At 63.2% G+C, this 10,476-nt stretch overlaps 1 protein-coding gene across 1 annotated transcript in view; it reads right to left on the bottom strand.

Moving 5' to 3' along the window:
* Positions 1 to 858: 858 nt before the first annotated feature.
* Positions 859 to 10,476, bottom strand: part of HMCN2 (hemicentin 2) — a 32,629-nt gene continuing 23,011 nt past the window's right edge. The window contains exons 52-79 of the mRNA XM_066332763.1: positions 10,200 to 10,390; positions 10,043 to 10,124; positions 9,687 to 9,823; positions 9,434 to 9,575; positions 9,087 to 9,234; positions 8,713 to 8,840; positions 8,429 to 8,585; positions 8,180 to 8,301; positions 7,781 to 7,945; positions 7,586 to 7,693; positions 7,374 to 7,508; positions 6,954 to 7,088; positions 6,652 to 6,836; positions 6,163 to 6,376; positions 5,892 to 6,017; positions 5,631 to 5,821; positions 5,462 to 5,543; positions 5,066 to 5,335; positions 4,165 to 4,314; positions 3,841 to 3,978; positions 3,578 to 3,699; positions 3,246 to 3,483; positions 3,074 to 3,136; positions 2,852 to 2,980; positions 2,438 to 2,758; positions 2,105 to 2,224; positions 1,746 to 1,872; positions 859 to 1,626 (exon numbers count right to left, since the gene is read on the bottom strand). Of these exons, the coding sequence (XP_066188860.1) occupies positions 1,287 to 1,626; positions 1,746 to 1,872; positions 2,105 to 2,224; positions 2,438 to 2,758; positions 2,852 to 2,980; positions 3,074 to 3,136; positions 3,246 to 3,483; positions 3,578 to 3,699; positions 3,841 to 3,978; positions 4,165 to 4,314; positions 5,066 to 5,335; positions 5,462 to 5,543; positions 5,631 to 5,821; positions 5,892 to 6,017; positions 6,163 to 6,376; positions 6,652 to 6,836; positions 6,954 to 7,088; positions 7,374 to 7,508; positions 7,586 to 7,693; positions 7,781 to 7,945; positions 8,180 to 8,301; positions 8,429 to 8,585; positions 8,713 to 8,840; positions 9,087 to 9,234; positions 9,434 to 9,575; positions 9,687 to 9,823; positions 10,043 to 10,124; positions 10,200 to 10,390 (4,466 nt within the window). The 3' untranslated portion in view covers positions 859 to 1,286. The remainder of the gene's footprint in view (positions 1,627 to 1,745; positions 1,873 to 2,104; positions 2,225 to 2,437; positions 2,759 to 2,851; positions 2,981 to 3,073; positions 3,137 to 3,245; positions 3,484 to 3,577; positions 3,700 to 3,840; positions 3,979 to 4,164; positions 4,315 to 5,065; positions 5,336 to 5,461; positions 5,544 to 5,630; positions 5,822 to 5,891; positions 6,018 to 6,162; positions 6,377 to 6,651; positions 6,837 to 6,953; positions 7,089 to 7,373; positions 7,509 to 7,585; positions 7,694 to 7,780; positions 7,946 to 8,179; positions 8,302 to 8,428; positions 8,586 to 8,712; positions 8,841 to 9,086; positions 9,235 to 9,433; positions 9,576 to 9,686; positions 9,824 to 10,042; positions 10,125 to 10,199; positions 10,391 to 10,476) is intronic.

Raw genomic sequence — 10,476 nt, 5'->3', positions numbered from 1 at the left:
CCATCCCCTGCCAGGCTGCTCTGGGTGCTGCCACTGCTGTGCCCCCACTCCTGACCTCCTCAGCAACCTCCACAGAGCACCCACGGGTGACATCCCCCCTGGGGGACTCCAGGGAGTCACCTGCCCCCGAGGAGTGGGAAAATGGGGGCAGAGGAGAGATGGTGCTCTGCAGCACCTGTCTTTTCTCCCTGGACCAGCAAGAATTTGTTGAATTTATTGATTTATTCGAACCTCCACCAGGAGGCAATGCAGGAGCCAGGGTGGGCAGGAGGGGACAGGGCAGAGGGCTGTCCATGGGGCCAAACTCACCTTGCCCCCTCCCCCATGGCCAGGGTACCCCAGCCCCACAGCAGACCTGGCTTTGGAGGACACGAAAGCTCCATCCCAAAGGACAGAGATTTTTAGGGGAATCTCAGACGGGTGCAGCAAGAACCAGCTCCAGTGACAGGATCTGACCATTGAGGGTGCACAGCCACCATCAGCCTCCATGGCCCAGCCCTGGTGACTGTGGGCTCATGTCTCCTGGGGCCTGCACACCGCATCCCACAGCATCAACTAGGACTGAAACTGTTTTGGGAACAGCTTCCATCTTCACCATGTGCAGAGAGGCCTCATCCTGCTCTTGCTGCTCCAGGGACTTGACACCAGGGCAGGATTGGACCTTGAGGGGCTGGACATTGGCCTTCTGGCATTGCTACATCCTCCCTTTTATGGTCCAAGGCCAGGCAGGGAGGTGTCCACAGCCCTGGGAGTTCTCCCACACACTAAAGGAAGCTGCCTTCTTCAGGCACAGCTAATATTTAGCCACAAAACACCTTCATAAATCAATGAGTGCTCAGAAACCAAGTGGATTTTAAAAAACACAAACCAACAGACTATTTCAATTTAATACAAGGTTAATGCTGGGGGGCCCCACACCCTCCCCAGCCCAGGGGAATCCCTCCCTGGTGGGACCCTCGCTGGCCACTGTCACCCAGTTCATCTTCTCACCCCCCACATTTGGGGACTGATAGTGGCCAAGGCCATCCAGAGCCGTGTTTGTTCTGGGATCTGGGACCTGATTGCAAGAGGTTGGTGGGACATTTTATCCCCCCCGGGATCCTGACTCTCCTGCTGAGTCAGGGCCCGGCCCTGGGTGAATGCAACACAGCTGAGAGGCCAGGGGGTGTCTGGGAGGGACAGAAGAGGTGCAAGCTCAGCACTCCCTGAGCCACACGTCCCACCGATGGGGTGGGCAGGGACAGGAGGAGAAGTTACCCTGCGTCCCCTCCTGTCCCTGGGCTGTGTCAGTAAGGGTAGGGGGAGACAGAGATGAGGAGGAGGAAGATGCTGGGTGCTCGCTGCCCGTCTGGGACCAGCGCCTGAACCTTGAGCCGGTGGGTGCCGGGCTCCCGCAGCGGCCGCAGGGTGGAGATGATGCCCTGGCCCCGCTCGGTGCGGAGGGCGAAGGGGCTGTCGGGCTCCTGCTCCAGCAGCCTGAAGACGGGGCGGTGGCGCAGGGCGGTGGCCTGGGTGAGGTGCACCACGTCCCGGCGGGCAGCGATGCCGAGGGGCAGCGGGAGCACCTGGTACTGCAGCGTGGGGCCGGCCGGGCTGCAGAACGGGGGACAGCGACCCACGCACAGCCTGCATGAGAGATGGGGAATGTGGGACGTGGTGGGTGCCAGAGAGTGGACAGGACGCTCGGGGTCGTGGTGACATGAGGAGAGCGGGATGGGCACTCCCAGCCCCACAGCACGACTCACCCTGGGCTGGAGCCTCTCCGGTAGCCAGCTGGGCACGGCACATCCATGCACAGGGCACCGCCACGGGTGTTGAAGCACATCTGGCTCGAGCCACACTGGATTGTGCCCTCCTTACACTCATCCACATCTGCAGGGAGAGAGGGAGCAGGTCTGAGGGTGCTGGGGTGCCCGTGGCTGCTCAGGGGGCTCAATCCCCAGCTCCCCCACCCTCCCACATCTGCCTGGACACTGAGGCGGTGAGACACGAGCACTGCGGAGAGCTGAGGCTGGGAACAACCCTCTCAATGAAGGAGAATGTCTTGCAGCCTCAAAAAGATGACACCCAGGGCACCATGGGGACGGGGCGCCTCTGCACTGACCCTGGCAGGTCTTCCCATTGGACAGCAGCCGGTAGCCAGTGGGGCAGAGGCAGCTGTAGCTGCCCGGGATGTTCCTGCACTCGTGCTGGCACTGGTTCAGTGTCTGACACTCGTCGAGGTCTGTGGGACAAGAGGGGTGAAGGCAAGAGAGGAAGGATCAGTCCCCTCCGTGGCACTGCCTTGGGCCAACCTGGCTCTCCCCTCCCCATCCCAGCGGAGACCACGAGGCACAAACAAAGCAGCGGACGGGGCGGCGAGAAGGACACGAGGTACCTTCAGGGGACAAAGTAGTCTCTGAACTCCTTTCAAAACCCATCCCCAGGGCACTCTCACCAGTGCAGGTGCCATTCCTCCTGCTGTAGCCCGTGGGGCAGGGCGGGCCCCGGGCACCCATCCCTGCATCCTTGGGCACGCGGCGCAGGGCCAGCTGAGTGTAGAAGGATCGTCCCCGCGGGCGGCTGCTCGGCCCCTGCCGGCGCCCGGGAGTGTCCCGGGGCACGCTGCTCGTTGTGTCGCCTCCCTCCGTCCCTGCTGTGCCACACTGTCCTCCCGGCAATAAGGTCTTGCCAGCGGGGCACAGGCACTCGTAGGAGCCCCGCAGGTTGCGGCACTCAAAGGCACACGGTGGGGGAAACTGCAGGCATTCATTGACATCTGGGGGAGGAAAGAGGCGGCGAGCTGCAGGTGGATGGGAGAAGCTGAGGCTGGAACAGGGCAGGGGAGTGACCCTGAGAGCCCAGCTCGTACCCAGGCACGGCCAGCCAACGCCCAGCGTGCGGTAGCCGGGAGGGCAGGAGCAGCGGTAGGACCCGGCGGCGTTCTGGCAAACCTGGTTGTAGCGGCAAGCATGGGACCCCTCGGTGCATTCATCGACATCTGGGGAGCAGAGAGAGGACAGGGTTGGGGGGACAGGGAAGTGACACCGGTTTCCCCTTGCCATCCTCACGCTCCCTCAGGAAGGGTCCATACCAATGCAGTACAGCTGCCCAGGGTCTGGAGTGAAGCCCAGTGGGCACTGGTCTCTATCAGCCCCTGTGAATTGAGCAGGGAGAATAAGAACGGGACATGGCCTTTGCACCCTCACAGGCACCCACAACTTACAACAGACTCCCATCCCCATCCTGGGCTCTCCCCTGGTTACCTGCATCAAGCGAGGCACGGAGCTGGAAGAGGAGCTCCTGTTTGGCCTGGTCATAGGAGGCTCTGATGGCTCTGGCCCGGAGGTGCTGCACCCGGGGGGGCTGTGGCCCCGCGGGGGGGTCGAACACGATGGTGTGATTGCAGTGGGCGCGGAGGAGGCGCCCATCCCTCAGGAAGCTCTGCACTGAGCCCCCGGAGAGCTGCCCCGCACCCGTCCGCACGTAGCGCTCGCTGAAGTCCTGGGGAGAGGCAGGGAGGGGGTCAGACCATGGACCCCCCCGTGCTCCGGCCACGGGAGTCGTGGTCCCACGGGGATAACGGGCAGTGCAGGACCTGCAGCAGCACCACGGCATCGCCAAAGCTCTCCGGCACGGAGCCGCTGATGACACTGTCCAGCCGCAGAGCGCCAGCGCCATCTGCGCCCCGAGCGAGGTGGGTGACCCGCAGGAGCTCCCCTGTCATGGGGGGAACGGTGAGCAGCACCCTACAGCACCCCCAGACACAGCTCCCCTCCCGAGTCAGGGATGGTGCATGGGGGAGATGGAGTCTGAGCTGCCCCAGGAGCTGACCGGGCTCTCCTGTCACAGACCCCTCACCTGTGGCGAACTGCAGCAGTGACTCGTGCTGGAAGGAGCCCTGGGTGAGCAGGAAGCCGCTCTGGGCTGCCCCGCTGGCCTGTGCCAAGGACCAGTAAACGGGGGCGATGATGGTCACCAGCACCCGCATCAGCGGCCCTGGGAATGGGGAAGAAAGGGTGTCACCACGGAGCCAGCACCCTGCTGGGGGGACACCCAGGCTGTCCCATCCCTCTGGCCAACAGTGAAAGGTTTAGGGGAGAAAAAATAAAACCGTTTCCTCCAAGATTTACATCTGACAGAGGTTAAAACTCTCACAGGGGTGAGGTAGAAATGTCCACCCACCTATGGCAGGTGGAATGCTCCCAATGCTGCTCCGGAGGGTGGCGGTGCTGGACTGAGAGTCCCCGAGCACGCTGGCATCAAGGGCGGAGACACCGAGCTCGTGGCCATTGATGACACCAACCAGGCTGCCCCGCACCTGGTGTGGTTCCCCTGGGCCAAATGGGAGGGGGTCAGGCAGTAACACTGGGACTGCACTCCCATGGGAGAGCAGGGTGCCTGCCTGACCCCCCTCTCACTAATTTCCATGTCAGAAAAATCCTGTTTTCTGGAGGTGAAGGCAGCCAGAGCGAGGCAGGCAGTGTCCCTGCCTGGCTGCAGCAGTCTCCAGAGACCCCAGAGCTCCAGGCACGGTGCCATGTTGACAAGGGATGTTGTGAGTGTGGCCCTGTGCCTTGTCACACCAACAGGCACTGACACCCCCAAACCCTGCTCTGTATCAACCTCAAGGCCCTGGCATAACCCCAAGCTTTTATTTGCTTCTCCAACGTGCCTGGCAGCAAAATGCCACCGGCCACATAAGGGCACATAGGGCACCTGGCACTTCCTCCAGCCCGGCTCTCTGCTCCCGAGGGGCAGCAGGAAAGGATGTGTCTGCGCATTTAGCAGAGCCCTTGGGAGATGGGAATTTAATCATGGGCAGCTAAGGCAGGAAGGCCGAGGAGAGGCAAGGGAGGGCTGGCACGAGGTGCCTGCTTGGGAAAGGGTCTGCTGGGGCTCAGGCCTTGAGCTGAGCAGAGAGGAGAGGACAAACCAGAGCATGAATCCCAGGGGTTACAACAAGCAAGGCACCATCAGCCCAAAGCCCCAGGCTGGAAGTCCTACCCCAGGGTGTAAGAGCACTGCAGGCAGCCCCAGCTCCCCGAGGCAGCCACAGCCCCGCGGGCCAGGGGCAGACACCCACCTGGGACATGCAGGGAGGCGTGGGCCGCTGCAGAGCCCAGGGCATTGCGGGCGAGGCACGAGTAGCTGCCGGCGTCACGGCGGGTGACAGAGGGCAGGAACAGGGTGGCGTTGGGCAGGACACGAGCGTGGGGACCCTCAGGCAGTGGCTCCCTGTCCCGCTGCCACTCCACGGAGGGGGTGGGCTCCCCTGACACGACACAGTGCAGCAGCACCTGCTGCCCAGCGTGGACCCTCACCTCTGCTGGTGTCACTGTCACCACAGGGGCACCTGGGCAGGGAAAGGGATGCAGGTAGTGATGCAGCATTCCCCATGGATCAGGGGTAATTGGAGGGGCTGAGAGGTGACACGGTTTGCAGTCCCTTAAAAGAAGGGTGCAGAGGGACCAGCACTCACTCTGCAGAACCAGGGTGACAACTTTTGTTGCTGTGCCCGCATCATTCTCCGCCACGCACTGGTACTGCCCCACATCGGTGCTCTAGTAGGACCAACAGCATGAGCACAGCGTTTTGCTTTGCGAGAAAAGCAACGTGAAATGTGCCAGCACCCCCCGGGCCCCGCTCACCCCCAGAGCACGGATGGCCAAGGAGCCATTCTGCAGCTGCTGCAGGCGCCCGTGGGCCACCAGCGGCACCCCGTCCTTGCTCCAGCGGATGAGGGGCTCAGGGTGACCCCGGGCACGGCAGTCGAGGAGGGCGTCACCTCCGGAGGGCTCCACCTGGTAGATGCTGGCGTCCCCCTGTATGACGGGTGCCTCTGGGAAAGGGAAAGGGGTGGCAGAGGAGGGGGGCTGGCTGGGCGCCCCACATTCCCTGCCGGCCCCTACCTCTGACAGAGACAAAGACAGTGGCCCTGATGGCACCGGCGCTGTTCTCGGCGTGGCAGACGTAGGTCCCGCTGTCCCTGGGGGTGGCTGCCTCCCGCCGCACGACGCTCCGCCCGCTGTGCCCATCTGCGGGGTGCAAACCCCCAAAAGGGTGGTTGGCCATCAGCTGGTTACAACCCCGCACAGCCAGACGTGCTGGCACCCCGGGGACCCTGAAAGGTGGGACAAGGATCGCATTGTCCCCCAAGTTCAGCATCCTCTGCCCAGGTACCGGTGACGAGCTGCCCGTTGGCCATCCAGGAGACGCGGGGCTGGGGGCTGCCCACTGCGGCACACAGCAGCTCCAGCCTCTCGCCCCGGCTCAGGGTGATGTCTGTGGGCAGGTGGGTGAAGGTGGGCAGGCTGTGGATGGACAGGGAGAGCCGGCGAACGGCCCTCCCAGCCGAGTTCACCGCGATACAGGAGTAGCTCCCAGCATCCCCTTCCTGTGTGAGGATGAGAGGGAATCGTTTTGAGTCTGGGCTCCAGCTGCAGCCCTGGCTCGCTGAGCTACACCTAAAAAGTCACAGTTCGGACAGAGCCGCATTTCCCAGCCCACATTAGCAAGCACAATGCCCCAACCCTGCAGCCTGTGGCCCAGGACTGCGTGAGGCTCTCCCTCTGCCAGATAGATTCACAAGCAGCCAAACGCTCTTCAGCAGCAGAAGTCACTTGTTCCTCAGCACTCCAAGCTCACAGCGGCGTAGGGGACAGTGCTCACCCGGACATCCCGGAGCAGCAGCTCCCCGGAGGGCAGGACAGTGGCCCTCCCGCCCCTCACCAGGGCTCCCTCCCGGCTCCAGGACACGCGGGGCTCGGGGACACCGCGGGCGGCACAGGGCAGCAGCACCTCCAGCCCCTCCAGCACCACCAGCTCCACTGGTCCAGCAGTGATGATGGGGGGCACTGGATGGGGCAGAAAGGCGGGGACTTACTACAACCTGGCAGCCGCGTTTTGCTGTGAGGTGCTGGGGAGGGCGCTGAGCAGAGGGGTGAGCACTGGGGCTCTGATCGCTGCTGTACCTTGCACAATGAGCCTGGTCCTCCCCGCAGCGGTGCCCGAGGGGTTGCGGGCCATGCACAGGTAGGTACCTGCATCCTCTGGGGCTGCTCGGAGGAGACGGAGCTGCCCGTTGGGGAGCACCTTCAGCCCAGCCCCTGGCAGAAATGAAGGACAGGATGTGACAGCACAGCTGAGCCAAGGCACAGATGGATGATGTGCAGGGACTCCTTCTCCCACAGAAGTGTCTCTTCCCAAGAAGTCTCCATGGAACAGCTCCAGTGGCCACCTCACCCACCGAGGACAGCAGCCAGGAGAACCCAGGCACAGTGACACCCCACACCCTGCCGGGGTCCCTACCAACCCCTGGCACCTAAATCTTCCCCTAGGTAAAGGCTGGCAGGTATTATGGGCTCTGCAGCCCCCAGCACACCCCTGCTCACCTCCAGTGATGCCAACACCATCCTTTTGCCAGGTGACCTCTGGCCGGGGGATGCCTGTGGCCTCACAGGACAGCACGGTGCTGCTGTTGACCATCACCATCACCATGCCAGGCAGCGGCTTCAAGGCAGGGGGCTCTGTGAAAGGCAGGGAAGTGCTATCCTGGGCAGGGGGCAGCGGACCCGCAGCAGCAGGACCCTGGAGCCGTGCATACCGTGCACTGTGAGCCTGAGGTGCTTCCGCGCCGTGCCCGCGGCGCTCCGAGCTGTGCAGGTGTAGCGGCCGCTGTGTGCAGGCAGAGCCTGCCTGATCTCCAGGGCTCCTGGGAAACAGCAGGCAGAGGGGAGGCGGCGGCAGGGCTGGCAGGGATGCCCTGTCCCCGCCGGGGCTGTGCTGCCCCGTGCCGTACCTCTGGGCAGGACGCGGTAGCCCGTTCCTCTGCTGCTCAGCTGAGCCCCGTCCTTGCTCCACGACACCGTGGGTGGGGGCACGCCCGAGGCATAGCAGGTGAGGACTGCAGGGGACAGCCGGGTGACAACCACATCCGTAAGGTCATCAGCGATGGTGGGGGGCACTGGAGAAAGGAGGGAGGGAGGTGAGCAGGGCTGTATGGCAAATGTTGAAGAGGATTCTGTCCCTGTTCATATGGGCATAAGTTTTTCTCTTCCCCTCTTGTCCATCCCCAAGAACAGTTCTTGAGTGGGGACTCAACCTTATGTGGGGCTGGAGCACACCCACATCACCCCTGCGGTGGTGAGAGATCCTGGGAAAGCCACTCTCAGCAAGACCCCCAGCCCCAGGAGCTCACCATGGACAGACACGAGGAAGACTTTCCGTGCCTCTCCAGCAGCGTTGGTGGCGATGCACTCAAACCTCCCCTCATCCCGGGGACCAGGGCTGGAGATGAGCAGTGACCCTAAGGACTGCAAACTGTGCGGGCAGAGCACACATCAGGATCATCCCTGGATCACCCCATTCCTGCAGGAGCAGCAGGAAGGGTAAACCCCACCCCACAAGGGAACCCATAAGTGTACAAAGTGGCAGGTGCTGCAGGTACCTGTAGGTGCCAGGTGGGAGGTGCAGGTTCAGGGGACGGCCATCCTTCTCCCACCTGATGTGGGGCTCAGGGGACCCCAAGGCATCACAGCCCAGTGTGGCTGGCTGCTGAGCCAGCAGGGTGAGGTTGGAGGGCCCAGGGGTGATGGCAGGAGGGACTGTGGGAGGGCACGGCAGTGATCAGCAGAGGACAGTAGCACATCGTTGCACTGATGAGAGCAGCCCAGCAGCGGTGGGTTGCAGGAGGGTGAGATCAGGAGGGATCCATCCAGCTCTCCAGCTTACCCAGGACTTGGAGGTCCAGGCCTCTCCGGTCAGAGCCAGCAGGGCTGGATGCCATGCAGAGGTAATGGCCCAAATCCTGGGCCTGGACGGGCTCAATCTGCAGGGAGCCTCCAGGCAGGAGCTGCAGCCTGAGGAGGGAGAGCAGGTGAACCCCGTGAGGGCTCTGCACGGCCAGACTGCCTCACACAGGGAGCAAGGGCTGGGAAGGTGACAAGTGCCATTGCAGCCACAGGCAGCACATGCTCACAGAGCTGGTGCGAGGACAGGGCACAGCTCTTCACAGGGTGACTGGCACACTAAATCACCTGTTGCTGCTGAGGGTGGCATGATCTGAATGCCAGATCTTGGTGCCACCGACCCTCAAGGCCTCCTACCTGTCGCTCCCAGGCAGGGACAGGAGCTGGCCGTCCTTCCGCCACGTCACCCGGGGCTGGGGCCACCCCTCCGCCAGGCACGGCAGCACGGCCGAGGTGTTCAGCAGCACCTTCACCTCCTCGGGGCCCGCCTGGATCTCCGGGGCCACTGCAGCAGCACGGACACACCACCGAGAGCGTGCAGTAATGCTCAGGGATGGAGGATGCCAGCCCAGAGCAGCGCTGGGGGCTGGGTTAGTCCAGCCCTGCCAGCCCATCACCCACCATAAGGAACCCTATAATATCCCACACCCTGCATTCAGCCGGGAAGGAGGCAGCGCTCAGGGCCAGGGCGAGGCTGCACTCACCGTGAACCTGCAGCCGGACTCGCGGGCCGGTGTCCCCGGCGGCGCTGGTGGCCCTGCAGCTGTACTCGCCGCCGTCGGCCGCTGTCACCGCCAGGAGCTGCAGGAAACGCCCCTGGGCCAGGATCTGCCGGCGAGCATCCTCCTAAAAACCCCCGGGACCCCCATCAGCGGCCACCCAGCACCACCCCCATGCTGCTGGTGACGGTGCATCCCAGTCCGTGACCACGACCGTCCCTGGCTTTGTCCCAGGTACCTGCAGCAGGGAGCCCTCCCGGTGCCACTCGATGTTGGGGTGCGGCTCAGCACCCTCTGGGCACTCCAGGAGGAGCTGCCCTCCTGCCACAGCCGTGATGATGGGGATGTCCCTGGTGCTGGCCATGCCGGGGGGTGCTGTGGGACACGGGCCAGGGGGGTCAGGGTGTCCCTTGTGGGTGGGACACCCCCATCCCTGTCCTCATAACTCCCACTCTGCAGGACCATCACTGTGCTCCAAATCCTTCTTTTGGAGCCCACACCAATCCCAAAGAAGGATGCAGGGTTGCTCTGGCTCTCCCAGAGCTTGGACCATCCTGTAGCCCCCTTCTTGCTGCACTGCTGGGATCACACTACCTTGGATGCTGACATGGAAGCTCCTGCTGTCCTCTCCTGCAGGGCTGGTGGCCAGGCAGGTGTACAGGCCAGCATCAGCCACCTGCACAACCAGGAGAAGGAAGAAATGATGCACAAAAAGAAAACCCAGGTAGGGAGAAGAAAGCGGAGCTCTTACCTCAGTGCTCTCAACGTGGAGGGTGCTCTCATTCCCTGACAGGAGCCAGGGCCCTGCCAGCAGCCGTCCATCCTTCTCCCAGGTGACAGTGGGCATGGGGACACCTGTCACCACACACCTCAGCTCTAGAGGGGTGCCCAGAGCGATGGATATCTCAGTGGGATGGGATGCAGCCTCAACACGGGGTGGCTCTGCAAGGCACACAGCAAGGCAAGAGGCCTCATCCCCTCATAGCTCCAAAAAAATTGGCTAAGCTGCCCTTCCCAAATGCCAGAGG

The sequence above is a fragment of the Sylvia atricapilla genome, chromosome 19 (genome assembly GCF_009819655.1).
Source record: "Sylvia atricapilla isolate bSylAtr1 chromosome 19, bSylAtr1.pri, whole genome shotgun sequence".
NCBI classification, from domain to species: domain Eukaryota; kingdom Metazoa; phylum Chordata; class Aves; order Passeriformes; family Sylviidae; genus Sylvia; species Sylvia atricapilla.
This window is presented reverse-complemented; position numbering and strand designations above follow the sequence as displayed.